The following is a 19,284-nucleotide window of genomic DNA, read 5'->3' on the forward strand; positions in this document are numbered from 1 at the left end:
CCAGGCCGTCTCAATCTTTGAATTCACTTTACAGTATCTTTCAAAATGCGAGTTCCAGTGCCAACTGCCTGGGATTCCGATTGAGCAGCTGTGGTGGGGGCATTTCCCGGTGATCCGGTGCAGGGGCAAGGCTGGGTGTGGGCACGCCCAAGCACAGGTAAGCCTGCGTGGCCGATCAGGTGGAGAGCCTCTCTCGTGTCCCTTCCTTTCCTCCTGCCTTTGCTTCCTCTGTCAAATCCCCACTCTGCACTCAAAGGCCCGGCTCCAAGGGCCTCTCTACTCCTCCCTCCCCGTTCCCACCCTGTCCTCCCTGAATGTGCTCCTGCTGCCAGCCCAGCGCTTCAGGCCCAGCTGGTGTGAGACAAGGACTGCCTCCTTCAGCTTTGCCCCTGGGGCCTGGTACTCGACTGGGCATTCATACCTATTTGTAGGCCTTTCCATTCAATTTATTTTAGTCTGATTTGATTCAAGGCAATTCAACTCCACTCACGTCAGCAGAATGAAAGGCCCCCAGGAGCCCATGCGGGGCACCGACGGAAACCAGGCCTGCGGGAGCCGCTGGTCCATAGGCATGTAGCCAGCGTTCACTCGGAGCACTGCACGGCTGGGCCCAGCTCGACCTCCACGCAGGCCCTGCTGCCCGGGGTACACTCCCCTGCCGAGGCCGCTCCCCGCCAGCCCCTGAGGACACGCATCGTGAGCATTTCCCTCAGATGGAACTGGAAGCTGCCAAGGTCTGTACTGTGACCATCACGTCACGGGGATGCGCTAGCTGGCTTCACACAGAGCCCCCGTCTCCTGACCCCAGCCACCATTGGTGTCATGGGGTGAGAGCGAGCTGCCCTGCATGAGCCTACAGCGCGGCCGCCCAGGTCACCTAGTCCTGGCTTACGGGGACCCATGTCTCAATCCCGGCTGGCAGCAGAGGCCTGGCTTCCTGGGAAATTGCCGCCCAGAAACAAAGCACAGCAGCGGTTATTCATCAGCCAGAAGCCCGAGAGACAGCCATTCCAGCGGTGACTTCAGAGGGATCCCCGCGAGGATCCAGCTGAGCAGGCTGGTGCCGTCCCGAGTTTCGCAGAGCAGAACAGTACAGGAGAGGCGGCCCGGCCTCCGGAACCGCGCGTCCAGGGCTTTTCCAGAAGCAGCCGGGGCAGCGGGTGCGGCCCTGCACCTGGGACTTGAGCAGCGAGAGGAGGCTCCCGGATGCCATCAGTGTGTCTCCTTCCTCCTGCGTCTGAAAGAGCAAAGGAGACGGTGACCCAGGGGCTGCAGCACGTCCCTTCGGCCACTTCCCTCCCGGTGTGACGCGTGCGGCTGGACGGAGGCTGCGGAGCGCAGGCCTGCTCATGGTAAAAGACATTTCCCACCATCAAAGACCCAGAGGTTCTCCCTCACTCCCACTCTTCCTCCCAGGAAGAGACAAATGGAAAATTCTAGGCTGGGGCTTCAAAGTTTCTAAAATTGGCCGAGTCGTTCCCAAAAGGAAGGGTAAATACCATGCCTCTTAACTGAGACAGAGTCAGACTTTCATGCTTTCAGTGACAATCTGGCACAAAAAGAAAGCCCCAAAGTGCACCATGCTTCATGAACAAAAGCAGAGAAAAAGCCCAGACAGACACACAGCTGGAGACATTTGGAGATTGTTGCTCTGTAAACCGAATCCGCTCCCAAATATTCTCTCACTCACTCATTCATTCACTCAATAAATACGTTTTAAGAGCCTATTCTGTGCCAGAACCGGGTGCAGAGCTGAGGCCGCTCTAGTGGGCAAGAGGTGGCCCTTGCAGTCGAGGGGCGTGGGGACACACAGGCTGCCTGGGTCGGTGTGGAAGAATTCTGCACCTGGGCATTATGGAACGAACACCTACCTAACCAAGAAGGCTTCCTTAGAAGGTGAAATGAAAACTGAGGTTGAAAGAAAATAAGTCATCAGTGTCCTTATCACCAAGAGTGGGACCACCCAGCAGCAGCATGTGGCCCTTAGATTTGGTGAGACGGGCCCAGCATTGCTACTGGGCTGTTCCAGGCAAGCATTCAGACTGTGTATAATTCCATAAAAGATGCCACGCAAACTAACCAGGGGGCCTTCTGCAAAATAACTGCATTTTCAACTCTTTAAAAATGCAGTGTCACGTAAGAGGAAATAGTGAGATGTGACAATCAATGTAATGCATCCTGAACCAGAAGAAAAAGAGCTGTAAAAGGGCATTCCTGGGACAATTAGTGACATCTGCTCATAGCCTGAAGATTAGAAAATATTACATAAGTGTTTACTAATTTTGATAACTATAATTTGATTATGTAAGAGAACGCATGTTCTAGAAGACACGTGCTGATGTATTTGGGGTAAAGGGGCACAATATGTCTGAATTTCACCATCAAATAGCTTAGAAGAAAAAAATAGGTGGCGTGTGTGCATGTGCATGTGCATACACATAGCAAAATGCCTACAGGGGTCTGGGTGAAGGTGAAGGGTAAGGAGAATTTACACTACTTTGCAAATTTTCTGTAAATCTAACATTGTATCAAAATTAAAGGTTACCCCCAAATTGGGTGTTGAAGGGCAGGGTGTCGGGATCATCCCTCCAGGGGAAGGGCAGCCTGTGGGGTGGGTGGTGGCGATCACATGAGCTACAAGTTTAGATGAGGGGCTCTTGGGACTAGTGAGGGCCCAGGTTCAAAGTGCAGGCAGAAGCCAACAGCAGGGTTTGGTGGCCTTCCTCCTGCCAGCTGTGGAGAACTGCTAGAAGGTTCTTGGGGACAGCAACGGAGCAGGTTACCATTTAGTGACACAGTGGCAGCTTGTGGGTTGAGGGGGCCTGGAGGGGTGAGACAGGCAACCGCGAGTGTGGGTCCCAGCTCTCCCAGCGCTGCAGGAAGGGGCTGCAGGCATCTGGCAAGTGCTCCCTCAACACACAGGGACGAAGTGCGTCCCACACCGTTCCTGCAGTGGCTTGGTGGCAGGGATGGAAGAAAGGAGGCTGGGAGGGGGACGCCGGCAGGTTCACGCCATGTATCCCCTGAACCCCACCCCATCACAGCACATGGATGCTTTAACAGGAGGAAGGGCTGAAGAGTTAAGAACGGGAGGAGTGAGGGGACCTGTCCAAAGGAGTTCCTTGTGGAAATGATGGCCCCACCTGGGAGGAGAACAGGAAGTGGTGGAGAACAGGAAGCCACCAGCTCCTGTTCTGAGTGGAAGATGCCCTGGGGTGTTTGCCTGGGCAGCACTCCCTGGAGAGAGCCGTGTGCCACAGCAGGGTGCGTGGGGGACCCCTGGGGTCAGCCTGCCTGTGTCCATGTCCCAGCTTCCTTTCCTAAAGCTGGGTGGCCCGCAACAAGTCATTTTACTGCTCTATGCCTCAACTTCCTCAGCAGTCAAACAGTGCTATCAGGACCTCCCCAAATAGAGAGCTAATGACGGTGGGAGGGGCTGCCTGGCTCCATCCCCAGTTCCCTGGGTGGGGGTAGGGGGCGGAATGCTTAGAATTATGCCCCCCACATCCGCCAATTTCATGTTCTCACAGGAGGATGAGAGACATCAGGAAAAGGGGTTCTGTGTAAGGTTGAGGCTGATGCTGGGGGTGGTGGTGCGCACCTGTAATCCCAGGGACTCAGGAGGCTGAGGCAAGAGGATGGCCAAGTTTGCGGCTAGCCTCAGCACCATAGCAACACCCTAAGCAACTTAGTGAGACACTGTCTCAAAATTAAAAAATTAAAGGGCTGGGGATGTGGCCCAGTGGTGGTGTCTCTGGGTTCAATCCTAGTATAATAAGGAAGTTGACATGCCGGTGGCCTGTGTGTGTGTGTGTGTGTGTGTGTGTGTGTGTGTGTGTGTGTGTGCTGTCCTGCATGGCAGGCTAGGGGCTTCATGCAGGGCGGAGCAGCTCAGGTGGTGCCATCGGGTGGGGCCCAGAGCCTCCTGCGGAGTGACCTGCAGAATTTTTGTGGGAGGGCCAGTGGGACTGTTTGGATGCCTATTCCCAGGTCCCAGCCAAAAGCCACAGAGTCAGACTCTGGGGATGGCACCCCAGCCGCGGCACATGAGCAAGCCCAGCCCTTTCCCCTCCCAAGGTCATGGACAACTCTGCTTACAAATCTGTCTAAGAAAAAGCACTCACTGTTGAAGTAATGCATTTGGGGGGCAGAGATGATTTTGTGGAGATTATTTTCATCTTTCATCCCAAGCCATGCAGACCATTTAATTTAGCTAATTTTACAAAATACATAAGGTTCCCAGCATCTTAATAATGGCAGTGTTTCCTTGAATATTTCAGAAAAAATATATATTCTAAATTTGCCTTTTACTTTATCCTGGATAAAATATGAATTTTCTTTTTTCTTTTTTGTTTTGGTGATGGGGAATGAAAACCAGGGACTCACACATACTAGATAAGCACTCTACCACTCCAGACCTATTTATTTTTTGAAACAGGATCTTGCTGAGGCTGGCCTCTTAATTTATGATCATCCTGCCTCAGTCTCCCAAGTTACTGGAATTAACAGGTGTGGGCCACACCGAGTTGTAAATTTTCTTTTTTCTTTTTGTGTTTTGGTGCTGCTGGGGATGGAACCCAAGGCCTTACATGTGCTAGACAAACACACTCCATCACTAGGATACACCCAGCCCTAAAAGATGATTTTTGACAAAGGCAATGATACTCTGCTCAAACACATAAATAGCTATCATAAGGGAGAGACTTTTTCCTAAGATCTGCAGAGCAGAACTAGGATTTAACAAGGAAGTTGATTTGGGTACAAAACGAACGAATGGTTAAATTGTTCAAAGATGGGATGAGCCATCTGGCAGGGTGTTAACAGAAGCTGGTCCTGCACTAGGCAGAGCTGGACTGGATGACATTTAAGATTCTTTCCAACTGTAGTATTTTTTTTCCACATCAGACAGGTAACGTGTTTACATTATAACTAAGTTTGGAGGAAGGCACATCTCACACAACAGCGTGAATGCCCAATCATCATGCTTTTGAACTGAAAAGGATCCCCACTCTAATATTCTGAGGCGCCATTGAGTAGGGCAAAACGAGAGGGGGGCAAACCTTTTAAAACAGGTTCACAGGTGTGAGGGGGGTCGGTGGGTGATAATGGTTTTTAGCAGGCTGACTAATGAACCAGCGTATGTAGGGAGATAAATGTTCCTTCTAGTGAAAGCTGGGTGGGGGCAGGGTCAGGCATTGGTATCAGGTGTTTTGTTTTGTTTTGTTTTTCTTTTGCATTCAGTTCCTTTAAAAAGTGAACACTTAGCCAGGTGTGGTGATGCAGCTCACTGGTAAAATGCCCTTGGGTTCAATCCCTGGTACCAAAAACACTTGATATACAGCAAGCAATTCATAAATATTCGTTGGATTAACCAATAACTCCAAATACGATTATCTCCATCTTACAGCGGAAGAAACAGGCTGAGACACGTTGTGACTTGCCTAACTCTATCCAGGCAGTAAGTGGGTGAGTCCTGATTCAGACAAGCACTGAGTTCCGCAGTTACTAACCATCATACAACACTAATGTGCAATGAGTGAAAACATCTGATCTGTTCATCCAGGGCCAGCCTGTGCACATGCAGGTATGGACATGGAGGCAGAGGGGTGGTTGGCTTTGTCTGTCCTAAGATGGTTTCTCTTTGGGGAGACAATATGAATCTACAGAGCACATTTTAAGTGTGGCTGACCAGCTCTAAAGGTGACCCATGGGGACAGGGTCTCTTAAAAGCATTCGTCTTTCTACTGACACAAACCACTCAAATAACTTAAAAATCCAAGACCATTTCCTTGACATCTCAGCAAAGCAGGATTTTCCCCTTTACTGTGATGTATGGTTTGGAGTGGGCCGGAGCAAAGGCATGCAGGCTGGTGGGCGTGGACCGCTGGACGAGGCAGTTAAATTTTAGGAGCTAAAACTTGCTAACCACCTTATCTTCTTCCTGGATTTCTCCCGCTTTCTGGCAAACACCAAAAGACAGTCATGGGAATGGGTTAAGTCACTACTAAACACCATGCTGTGCCACCTGCGGGCAGTAGAGGGCAGCAGAACACACCTAGGTAGCCATGCCTGACTGGGATGACTGGAAACCTGGGATACTAGTTAACATTTTTTCATATCCTGTGGAGAATTCTTGCAGTGGAGACTACTGATTCAAAATTATGAAACCAAAAACTGCAGACACAAATAACTATTTCCTTACAAGAAACAGTGATATATTTTAAAATATATTTACGATGTAGTTAGTCTTCTGACTCCAAACTATACTTGAAGGGAACTTGAACTTCTCTAAGTATTTGATCTCTCTCCCCCAGGTGTTCTTGCTATGGTCAGTGGGCACATCTGTGCACCTGAGAGAGGTTAGTTGTTTCCACTTGGTATCACTTGGTAAGCTTGTCATTATGCACTTAAGGAGAAATATTTGAGATTGCAATTCACTCACAAGTTAGGAACTTTTCACTTTGAAGCTAGAGCTCTCTACCTCCTACTGTTTTACTTTCTCTAATTATAGTCAGGGGCGGTTGAGGCAGAAGATTTCAAGTTCAAGATCAGCAGTCAACTTCCTTTTATAGAACTCACAGAAGAACTGCACATGAACCACTCCTACACTCTGTTGCCAGTTTTCTTAGTTTTTGTTTTGGTAGATGCCTCTTGGCCAAGCTGCAATATACAACCAAAATGCCATTCCAATCTCATTTTTGTACAGAATCCTCAAGGTGCACTGGCGAGTCTGGAAATTCCAGCCTGAGGTTTGTGCATCTGAGTCCTGGCATGGGGATTCAACTCCTATCTTCCTCCTGGTTTTCAGTGAACGGTGACTGGGAGGCAAAGAACCCTCCATGTTAGGAGGGAGGTGGCCTAACCATGGGAAGGCTCTGGACAAGACATACCTGTGTTCGGATCTCAGTCTACCACCACTGAGGTTTGTTTGGCAAGTTATTTAACTTCCTTATTTTCAAAATGAGGGAAAACTTCCTCATTTTGAAAATAAGGAAGTACCTATTTCACTGCGCAGCTGTGATGGTTTAAGAACTCATATTTATTCAACAGTAACTACTGTGCCAGGTACTGTTTTAAGACTTGACGACCTGATGACTTGAACAATTCTTGTCCTAAAGCTAACACTTCACAGTGGAAGGACGAGGAGGAAAGGGGATAAGGACAACGAAGCTGACTGTGTGATGCGCATGCTCACCATGAGGAACCTTGGTCAGGGAGGCAGACAGGGAGAGGGGCTAAGCCCAGGCAGAGGGGTGCCTTCTGCTGGAGAGTGTGGTGTACTGGAGGGTGAGGAGTGGAGTACAGGTGGGAGGCAAGGGAGGGAAGGACCCTGCAGAGGTGGGAGTGCCTGCGTTCACACGGGGCCAATGGCAGCCTGTGGAGGTTTTCCAGCAGGGCAGGCTCCAGCTCCGGCTCAGCTCAGGCTTGGTAGGCTGGGTGAGACCGGGTGGACCAGGGAGCAGGGGCCAGCACCAGCAGGCTCAGAGCAGATGACTCCCAGGAGTGACAGACAGGAAAGGGGGGGGACACACCCGAGAGTTTTCTAATAATCTACCTTGACTTTCTTGAAATGTGTAAAGTGACAATATGTCCAAGTTTTAAAGACTGGCAATTTTCTTTTGGGGCTATAGGAAAACTGCCCACAACCATTGTGATTATTATACTCATTGTCAGAGGCTCAGATAAATTTAACATTCTCATTTATTGCTTCCATTATAAAATATAAGCACATTACAAACATTCTGAAAAGGAAAAAGGTTCACCACGCTAGCACAAAAACTGCTTTAGCATTTTGGTATATTTCTTTAGACTTCGGATTAATCCGAAATACTGAGTGTTTCGAGCACTGTTAGAGAAGACAGAAAAATGCTGGTTCTTACTGTCCTGATTTTTTTTTTTATTCTTCAGAGCATTTTTTTCTTTGCAGAAGACCAAAAACATTACAGAGTTACAAAGACAGGTTCTCCCAAGTTTGTGCAGCCTCTAATCAAAAGTTACTTCTTCTGTGAAGAGCACAGTCCTACAGCTCAGAACAACTCTTGAAGGAAATCTGGGTACTACTGCCTTACTGGGTTATCTAGGTGAGAGAACTCAATCCCGGGCCCCCCAACCCCAGCTTGCTCAGAGATGCTTCACTGGCCAGAGTATGCGGTCGATGCAATTAGGAGGAACCCAAACTCTCCACATGAATGGGAGGAGCAAGGGGAGTCACTTAGCATCATTATCAGAACACTCGTCTGGAGTCACCTGGACTATACATCACCATTGTTTGAAATGGCAAAATTTTATATGCAGAAAATGTGTAAACCTTTTAACTTCCAAGGGGAAATTTAAATTGTAACTTTTTGTTTAGTGTTTTAGATTCCCTTTGTGCTTTTCAACTTTAAGTCCAAGCAATAATATGTGCTGGCACTTTAGGAAACATTTCATATTGCACATGGACACTTTTAATATCAGCTTTAATTACAGGACATGTATATAAAGATGCCTTTGAGGGAACAATGGAACAGTTCAGCAGTATGTCAGACTGATGGAAATAACCAAGAAAGAACAGCACTCACTTACATCTTAGGTTTATCAGACTTTTAAAAAATTGTCATTTCCAGATTCTCAAAGAATATTTCTCAAAGCTGCACAAGAATTCTATGGATTCCTTATTCCTACTTTCATTGACAAGACCCAAACGACACCTAAATGACATTTTCTGACATAATTACCAGAGGAAACCTCACCCTGTAGAAGTTTTACAATAAATAAACCTGATTAAAACATGCTGCCAGAACACATTTTAAGTATGCAAGTGCTAAAATTAAAGTAGCAAATCCAAGATCTCTGCAGTGAATTAGGAAAGATAAAAGGTATTTTGAACAGAGATTTTGCCCAAACTGAACATTTCCTTAAAATTCTTTGTTAAAGTGGATAGAACTGAAATCTAATTTTAATTTATAGCAGGGCTCAAATTAGTAACCACTTATTATTAAATACTTACTGCAAAACACCATATTCAGGCCTCTAGGATTCAAAGTTGCATAAGCAGAGAGCCATACGCTGAGGAATGACGGCACGCTGGGTTGGGGAGATTGTGGAGGGAAGAGAACATCTGTGCTATTGTTTGGGTTATAATAAAGACTCCAAGTGAAACTGTCTCATGGGGGGGGGGGGGGTTAGAATGGCATGAAGGAAAATAAGAGAGCTAAAGCACGCGGATTGAAGCAATGAACACGGACGAGATGAAGCCTGGCTGCTGACAGGGCCAGTCCGCTAAGCAGGACAGTGAGGCTGAGTGAGTTTGGGGCTAGTCAACAACTCACCCAAAGAAAAAGGGGTTGAGATCAGGGTCCTGGAAGTGAGGGTGAGGCTGAGGGTTGGTGGTCGGTAGGTCAAATGCACAAGTGAAGGGCGGGATACTGAGAGTAAACAAGGCTCTGGAAGGTGGGGTGCCATGAGATCCTGAGAGCAGGCTTTGGGGGCAGAAGCTGAATCAGAAGGAACCTCAAGTCTGAAAGCCTTAAGAAAAGAGGACAACAGTGTAAGGAGATTGGGTGGGGTGGGGGGCAAGGCAGGAATGCAGATGGAGGCCAGAGAATCCTGCAGACTAGGAAGGTTTCCATTTATGTGGGCACAAAGGAAAGGAGCCTTGGATGGGGACCAAGGGAAAGGAGGCTTACATATAAAGATAAGGAAGCTCTCGGAACCTGGAGGAACAGCATTGCTGACAGTGAGGAGGCCCAGTCATCAACATCAACTCCTCTGTGCACCCTGGAGCGCGGGCAGCGCAGCACAGTCCCTGTGCGGACAGGACCATGAGTGCTCACAGACGGGGCTATTCCTCGAGACCAGATGGAGGGTACTGTCAACAAGGGTGGTCATCACTCTTCCTAGTGGTTCCTGAAATGTGAGGACTTCTTAGCAGAGGCCTCAGGACAAACCGGTTATCTGCTACTCAGGTGAACTTCAACTAAGAAACCAGGAGCACACACTTACGCGGCCATTAGAGTGGCCCTCAGCCACCTCAGCTCCTACCTGTGGACCTGGCTTTGTGCAGAGCAGCATGCAGCCTGCTCTAGACCTGATTTCCCACACTGCAGAGTGTGCCCTTGACCTGTAGAGCCAAATGTACAAAATACATCAGTTATGAAAAGGTCACAGGACAAAGTATTAAATATATGACCTTAAAATGCACACAGCTCTGACCAAACTGCTCAGGAGACCCAGGGGATGAAATCCCATTCTCAGATGTACTTGGGGTCAATAGCTTTCCATTTTCTACCATCAATGAAGGCAATGGGTCTTTACAAACTTATCCAGAGAAAGTGTTTAAAAATGTCCCTTGACTCGGATTGTGACAGGATAAAAAATACAGAAAGCCACTCAAGGTCTATGAGGTATCAGGCAAGTCCCAAGCATTGCAACTAGAATGCAGCGAGTCTACTCTGTGCATGGTAAGCATGACTCCTTCTTCCACCTTACGCCAACCAAGCTGGAAAGAACAGGCACCCATGCAGAATGGGTGCCTCAGGGCTCCTAGGGCTTTATGAGGAACAAGAGGGTCCACTAGCTGTAAGGACAACGTGAAATCATGAGAAAAAGCACAGAGCAGGTACTGGACAGACTCAACCTGCCTGCTATCCTTGCCTAAAGAACCTCTCATCTTCCTTCCCAAAAGGCCTTTAGACCTTAAGTATCTGTTTTGACAAATGGAAGGCAGGTAACAGACCAGGAAGACTTCTGAAAACAACTTTATTCAGAAATAAGACTTTCTTGAAAATTCTGACAGTTCAAAAGTGCTTTGAACACCAAGAGCATCACTGGAAAATAGGTAGTCTCTTCAAATGTTCTGAAAAAGAACCGCAAGATGTACAGGTTCTAATAGATTGATTACAAAACTCCCTTGCCAGCCTTATCACATTATGAAATCCACAATGCTAGCCATATTACATACCCATCTCACAACTTTAATCCCTTACCCAAAAAAGAACATTAGCTTGCACACTTAGTAAAATGTACCACACACTGAAGTCCAAGAAGTACCATATACTCGCCTGACTCCTGTGCTTCATGGGATGTTGTTTTAATACAGCACTTTACAACAAGAGCAATCACTCATGGCTTAGTGCATACCAGGTGGTTTTAAGTACTTGACATACAACCCTAGGAGGCAGGCACCAGACAGCGCTGACGCGGACACAGTGAAGTCACACAACTTGCCTCCACCTAAGGAGGGGAGCTGGGATTTGAATCAAGGCAGTGCAACGTGAGTAGTACTTTCTTCTTTTACTAAACAACTAGCTTTAAAGAAAGAACCATTAAATAACCTTTTTTTGTGGGTGGATACTGGGGATTGAAACCGCGGGTACTTTGCCACTGAGCTACATCCCCAGCCCTTTTTTAAAATTTTGAGACAGGGTCTTGTTAAATTGCAGAGGCTGGCCTTGAACTTGTGATCCTCCTGACTCAGACTCCCAAGTCACTAGTATTACAGGTGTGCACCACTCACTCTGCTAGGCTATATTCATTTAATAATACTGTACTAAGTAGGGGTGTGAAGGTCAACAGAACCATATAATTTATGAATGACATTTCAAGATTTTTCAATTTATTAAAGAACAAACAGAACTTCTGGGGGCAAACTGCCCTTTGGCTAGTTGCCAAGGCATACTATCAAGACTGAAGTCTCCCAATTCCCAGGTAAGCGGACTACACCATACCACCTGTTCAACCTCGTGGAATTCTCAATGATGTTGGATTATCACCAGGAATATATCTATAAGCCATATTAATCACATGCAAGAATGCAAGTGAAAACTAGGCCACAGATTCTTGTTCTTTCTTTGAACACTTATAACGGATTTCCACATAATTGTGAGCTAGAAACAGGATAAAAAACAAACAAGATACAGAGCTCAGTTCAGTATCAGGAGAGATGGATTGTCAGAGGCACTACATAAGTGTGCATAAAGGCCAGCAGGGGTACAAAACAAGACACAAATTATCTTTGACTATGATTTAGAGATAAGAGCTACACTTTACTTTCCAGCTACACTGATTTTTTTTTTTTTTTTTTAATATTCCATTGTGCCTAAGGGAAATCAATAATTAAAGAAAAAGAAGACTGGAAAGAAGCCTTAAACTATAACCACAGATCTGGTACTATCTGGTAGTACCAACCAAGCAGATACCTTTCTTTTCTATTGCAAACATCTTTCAACCCTACACAGCTTAAAATCCAATCAATTATTTAAGATCTATCTTGCATAAGATGTTTTTAAAGACTACTATTCTGTTTACCAGGAAGGTAGTCTTTACACTTAGAGATATGTCATATAATAGAGATTAAACAGGGTATTGTAATTGAATTTTCACAACAATAAAATGTCAACTTTCAAATAGCTACATATACATACCATGAACAAATCAATTTAGAATACTGTAGAAGACTAGGGTTTTATGATGTTCTGGAGTTGAGTGGAAGGTGTATACTACTATACAGTATAGCAAGCATTCACATATATTCAGTAGCAAGGTTATTTAAACTTTCTGGTTGCTAGACTCTGAAAAAACAAGTATTTTTAAGATGTCCAAATGCTTGGTTTTATAATATTTCCAACTTATACATGGAATAGGGAAAGAACACTGAGTTTTAGAAAAAGAACTCTGAATCAATAATTGGTAACCTTGAGCAGTTATTTAAATTCAGGAATTTTTGCAAAACATGAACATTACTGCTTCCCTTAGTGAGCTATGAAGGTTTAGAGATGGTGTTGGCAAGGCCCAACAGAACACAGCACACAACTGACATTTAATTCACAAGTTCCCTTTCTGCTTCCTTAAAAAGCATCTACACATGGTACCCAAACCTAAGCACTCTATTTTACTTATTTATTTGAGGTACCGGGGATTGAACCCAAGGGTGCTCTACCACTGAGCTATATTCCCAGACCTATTTATTTTGGGACAGGGTCTTGCCAAGTTACCCAATCTGAGCTGAAACTCGTGATCCTCCTATCTCAGCCTCCAAAGAAACTGGGATTACAGGCATGTACCACCACACCCAGCCATGCTGTATTTGTCTTATTTTTTTCAGCTGCAAATGGACATAGTATTTTATTTTATTTACTTATTTTTATGTGGTGCTGAGGAGCGAACCCAGTGCTTCACATGTGATAGGCAAGCACTCTACCACTAAGTTACAACCCAGCCCTTAAGCTGTGTTCTTAAATAATTTCAAAACCTAAAACAAACCAACCAACCCAACTAATCAAAAAAAAAATCCCAGAACATCAGACAATATAATTCAGTACCAAAAGATCTCAGGTTTTTGTGTAAACAAAAAAGGAAAAACATCCTATAAATACTAATTAGCAAAATTCATAAGCAATTGTTATTTAGATGTCTACGAGTCAGTTCCCGCTGTTCTTTTTTCCTGAATATTCACCAAGAAGCTGGGTAGTGCACACACATAATATTCCCACCTACTCAGGAGGCTGAGAGGCAGGAGGACAGCAAGTTAGAAGCCAGCCTTGGTAATGTAGTGAGACTCTGTCTCAAAATTAAAAATAAAAAGGGCTGGGGATGTAGCTCAGGGGTGGAATGCTTCTGGGTTCAATCTCTAGTAACAAAGGCAGGGAAATCCTTGAAGGTGATGTTCTCAACAGCCTAACAATGAAACCTAACATTCCATATACCCTAGTAACAAGGATCTTGGTTATACATTAGGTGGCTCTTCACTAAGCCGGAGATGGTAGTTCGAAGAAAGTGGGATTTTATTAAAGAAAATTAGAAAAAAATGTACTGACTTTAGTTCTATAGCTATAAATAATGCCATTCAAAACCACATGAATAACTTCAAGTGTACCTAGAAATGTCCCTAAGTTTATACCAACATCTAATTTTGGAACTAAAGATTGAAAAATCAAAGGCGTAGTCTATCAAAATCTTTGCAAGAGAGGATATGTTTGTCTGGAGTTAAAAAATTAATTCATGCCAGGTGCAATGGTGCACATCCACAGTGACAGCTACTCAGGAGGTCAAAGCAGGGGAACCTAGGAGTTGAGGCCAGCCTGAATTAATATGATAAGACCCTGTCTCAAAAAAGATTTTTTTGTTCATTATTTAAGTGCACTATCCAAGCAAACCTCTCCTCATACCCAGGGTCTGGATATCACTGTACTGCAAAATAATAACACATGTGCCTTGCATATTATTATATTATCTACTATATCTCTAAAATAAGTCATTCAAGACTTCAGTGTTATATTATTTACTTTTCTTCAACTTAGCCAAAATACACTGTATATGCGCTACAAATACATGTTTTTTCCTTGGTGTGGGGAGCGGGGTACTGGGGTTTGAACACAGGGGCACTTAACCACTGAGTGACCTCCCAGTCCTTTTTATTTATTATTTTGAGACAGGGTCTCTCCAAGTTGCCCAGGCTGGTCTTGATCCTCCTGACTCAGCCTCCCCAGTTGCTGGAATTATAAGAGTATACCACCACACCCTGCATAAATGCACTTTTAAGGCAACAGCTCTTTAACATTTTCTTAAGGTTTAAATAATCCTTTTCTGCCTCTCAAAGTCACATTTTCTAAAGTTACTGAAGATTAAAAACTTCATTAACATCATGTCAATGTTTCTTTCCTTCTGCTCTTCCCTTATGCTTCTCAGAGGTCCCATTTCCCTCTCCTCTCCTCAGACAGGCTGAGGGTAGGATCGGCCCTAAACGTCCCTAACTAGGTACAACCACGAACAGAATGATAAAGCTACACAACCAGAGCGAGCTCTATGCTTATGAGCACATTCCCCCGTGTGGAAGTAGAAGGTTAGACACTCACAATGCTTACGTTCATATTACAAATTCTAAAACCAAACTGTTCATAAAGTAAATTCTGAAACCATGGTTGGTATAGCAAATGAATATATTAAAACAAAGAAAACGTCATCCAAGTATTTACATTTAAAAAAGACATTTAAAAATAGGCTACTTATTAAGTGTGCTTGAACAAACCATGTGTGGAATTGAATTCCATTCATTATGGAGTTAGTTTCTGCTAAATACTTACTGATGCTATAGTAGACCCCTGGCATCTGAGATTTAAGAGTTTTCAACTGTTACCAATCTATAATAAAAAATAAAACATGACAAATAATACATTCTGGATTTCTGGGGTACTAATCTGAACCTCAGAAATGGAAGGGTTGGTATATAAGGCAAATTACTCAGGAGTGAGAAGGGCTGGCAGCTGTAACTCAGTATGGTTCTGTACTGACTATATATTCAATAATACTCTCTAGAGGGCATTTAGATTTTGTAATGAAACCTTACTGTATTATGTCCTAGTTGTTTCACAAACGAAGATATTCACAAAAGTATTCTGGAAAATGATCCTTAAGAGGAAGAATAGTCTCCTATATTACAAGTTACTTAGATCTCACATAACTTATCAAAATAAACTACTGAACATACATCCCAATTAAAAACTCAAACACTTTAAAGGTTTAGAAAGTTTATAGGCCAGCAATGCCAAAATAGGTAATGCGACATCTCAGTCCCTACTTGCAAAATGACCAACAATTATACAATAACTTCTAATGTCACTCGTTTTGGCTCAGATGTTTAAATACTTAAAACAGCTTGGAAAATATTTGTGTTTTCTTTTGTTTCTTTTTTTTTATATGTGTGGACGTGAGTGTGTGTGTGCAGGGGAATTATACTGAAGGAAGATGAGAGTGAACACAGGTCGGGAATTAAAGAGCCACTAAAATTTCATTTACCATTTTGTTACAAAATGTACGTGGGAAAATGTGGCTTAAAGACAGAGAGGGAAAACATCTTATTTGTTCATACTTTTTTGGGGGGGGCGGGTACTGGGGATTGAACTCAAGGGCACTTCAACCACTTAGCCACATCCCCAGCCCTTTTTTTTTTTGTATTTTGTTTAGAGATAGGGTCTCCCTGAGTTGCTTAGCGCCTCACTCTTGCTGAGGCTGGCTTTGAACTTGTGATCCTCCTGCCTCAGCCTCCCGAGCCACTCGGATTACAGGTCTGTGCCACTGAGCCTGGCTCCTTCATACTAACTTTTATCCTTTATACAGTCTGACAATAATGCTAACTTAATTTACCTCATAGGGCAAGAGTAACCCTCTATAAGGATTTTATATTTTGGTATTTTTTCATAAGAGGATTTTATGAAGTCCAATTTAATTTTGGTTCTGAGGTCTTAAGTGTTTAAACTTTTGGAATTTCCCCGATTAACCAAAAAAAGGTATGTCAATGACCAAAATCCCCAAAATATTATATAAGAAACAACTGTGTGACTTCTTTAAAAATTTCCACTTCATGTTTTTGTAGATTAAGATTAGTTGGAATATATCGTTCCTACACTTTGATCTGTGTGGTCTGTAGAACAAGGCAATTTTTCTTAAGGATACTCTTATTAAGAAGAGCAAAATTTTCTTTCTAAAAACAAAACAAGGGGCTGGGGATATAGCTCAGTGTAAAGCACTTGCTTAGCAAGCACAAGGCCCTGGGTTTGATTCCCAGCACTACAAAAACAAAAAACAAAAAACCCAAGTAGGTCTAAGATCATTGCAGACCTCTTCCTAGGTTACAACAGAATGATGGCCCACACAACTCCTCAGTTTGTACAAATGTACTATTTTCTTTTTGTTAAAAAAAGGGATAGGATTAGGATCTATATATCAATGTCAGAATTTTCATGTTTCACAATTTTGTTGTTCAAGAGATACCAAAATTCCTTGAATCCATATGGGAAGTTTCCTGAAGGTACGCATTACAGTAAACATCAAAATACCAAAAACAATTCTACTGCTAAAAAAGCAGTTGTCTCCTGCTTGTGCCTTTAGAATACTAATTATGAGAGAGCAACAATAATAAAAATGCTGACTTGTGCCATCAGTTGGGATGTGAGCAATTCCAAGGAAGAAAACAAATTATTTCTTCCCTTAAAATAGTTCAAGGCAGGATATCTACAATCATATTGGAGGCAAATATTCATTGCATTTGGGCACAAAAATCAAAAAACAGCTAAAAGGAAGAGATATGGCATTATATTTAGTATTCTAAAGGCAAGTTTCAGGCAGTTCAACAATGATTCTGGTAAGACCAACCGCTCACATTCACACGCACACACATAGATTTTAATGGTTTAAAAAAAAAAACCAAAATTTGTTACTTTAGAAAAACGAATGCAGTGCATTTTCAGCAATATTATCGCCACAGACTCTGATTGCTCAGTCCACACATAAGTAGTAGTTGCCTTCTATGGTGACATGGCTTCTCTGCACTAATTCCCATCAGGCCGAAAAACATTAGGGCAGGGTAAGTACAGACTGAACTGTTGCACAAAGGAACATTTACTCATCAGATCCCACCGATCTCTTCTGTGCCCGCTTCCTGGGCAGCCTTCTCGGTGAAGCTTTATCTGGGGGGGAAAAAAAAAAAAAAAAAAAAAAGAATATTTTAAGCTTGCCTGTTTACCTACTGCATGCAAAAAGATATACAAAAAGCATTTTCCTTCAATTTAATCACCAAGTTCAGAACACATCCATGCAAAGATGACATCTACAGTATAGTCTCCTATCTAGCTACAGGCTTTTAAAATAACCTATAAGATAATTCTTAAGGGTAACTACAGTTAAAATAAAATTCTGCAACATTTTTTTGAGAAAAAAAATCTGATTTTGGTTTCTACATTATTGCAGACACCATGCAAAATCCTGAATTCTACAATTTAACATGTTCATGCACAAACTCAAAAATAGTTTAAAGTATGATATGACTAGATCAAAAAAACACTTGTTGGCTCCTAACAAAGATTTAAAATATATAAATGCAGTCCTGTGGTTTGCATTTTTGGCAATTATATAAATTTATCTGGAATAAGCCATCAGATAAAAGGAAATTAGTACATTGAATAAAGTCATTTCATGCACATAAGCATATTTTTAAAAATCTCTTCATTTATTTATATTAGATTTTTAGGGTTTAACAGAAAATAAATTTGGTTTGAGTTTTTTCTACTCTGATTCAGTAAGAGAAATCATCTGGAATTTTCTTTCTTTTTTTAAGTACTGGGGGTAGAAATTGCTTTAAAAAGAGAAAGACTAGACATATCTTCTATTGGTATCTTTCTTTATCTTTTGCTATACTGGGGACAGAACCTACAAGTACTCTATCACTGAGTTAAATTCCATTGCCTTTATTTGGAGACAAGGATCTCTCTAAGTTGCCTAGGCTGGTCTCAAACTTATGATTCTCCTGCCTTAGCCTCCCAAGAAACTGGAACTACTGGTGTGTATCACCAACTCACGGCCTAAGCTCAAAGCCTTGAGTTTCATCCCTAGCACCACACAAAAAACAAAAGTTAAATTACATAAAGCTATATTCTCAATGTTTCTGATTAAGGTTTCTCTATGTAGACATTTAAATTACAATTATTAAGCAAAACCCCCATACTTTATGAAAATTAGTTAACATCACTTTACAGTTAAAAAAGAAAAAAGTTTTGGGGAAGAACCCAAAACATAAAATTTTATCAGGAAAGCCAGGCACAGCGGCACATGCCTGTAATTCCAGTGGCACATGCCTATAATCCCAGTGGCGTGGGAGGCTGAAACAGGAGGATCTTGAGTTCAAAGCCAGTTTCAACAATGGCGAGGCATTAAGCAACTCAGTGAGAGCGTGTCTCTAAATGAAATAGAAAATAGGGCTGGGGATGTGGCTCATTTACTGAGTGCCCCTGAGTTCAGTCATTGGCACCATAAATAAATAAATAAATAAATAAATAAATAAATAAATAAATCCATCAGGTAAAACCTCCTCAGTATTGGGTTCAAATTGCTTCAAAGTCTCTTACACTGTGATGAGAGGAGAGTTCTCTGACCTCCCAGCTTCTTGCATACTGAGGTGTCAGGTTGCTCCTCTGTAAAACTAAGCCCTAAAAGCTTAGGATGCCTCTTGCTGCCACACATACCCTCTGTTCCAAGTTCTTCACAATTTTCTTTTGATTTTTCTTTTTTCTATCCTCAAGTATATAAAGTTCATGTCCCAACTTTGAAAGAAACAAGTTGTTTTTCCTAAGCCATCTGCAATTTGGCTCAAGTTCTTTACTCTGAAACCATCTTTTACCACAGTGGCTCTCAAAGTATGGTCTGGAGCAGCACTATCAAAATCACCTGAGAACTTAGATGCTCAATTTCTTGGTCTCACCCTATACCTGCTCAGTTGGAAACTCTAATGATGGGAGACCCAACAATCTGTGC

The 19,284-nt window shown here is 43.2% G+C and overlaps 1 protein-coding gene and 1 non-coding gene across 4 annotated transcripts in view; both read right to left on the minus strand.

Annotated features, from left to right (window-relative positions):
- Window positions 1–327: 327 nt before the first annotated feature.
- The window catches only part of Ssr1 (signal sequence receptor subunit 1), a 33,809-nt gene continuing 14,852 nt past the window's right edge, over window positions 328–19,284 (minus strand). The window contains exons 8-9 of one of the 3 annotated variants that reach the window (XM_047557437.1): window positions 17,381–17,444; window positions 328–1,237 (exon numbers count right to left, since the gene is read on the minus strand). In XM_047557437.1, coding sequence (XP_047413393.1) covers window positions 1,213–1,237; window positions 17,381–17,444 — 89 coding nt within the window. In that variant the 3' untranslated portion in view covers window positions 328–1,212. Of the gene's footprint in view, window positions 1,238–15,674; window positions 17,445–19,284 lie in introns of those variants that run through there. The other 2 variants (XR_007109378.1, XM_047557438.1) reach the window with 2 other exon arrangements.
- On the minus strand, window positions 4,900–5,003 carry LOC124989851 (small nucleolar RNA U13). The gene has a single exon (XR_007109664.1). It is a non-coding gene; the product is annotated as a small nucleolar RNA U13 (small nucleolar RNA).

Source organism: Sciurus carolinensis, chromosome 7 (assembly GCF_902686445.1).
Source record: "Sciurus carolinensis chromosome 7, mSciCar1.2, whole genome shotgun sequence".
NCBI lineage: Eukaryota > Metazoa > Chordata > Mammalia > Rodentia > Sciuridae > Sciurus > Sciurus carolinensis.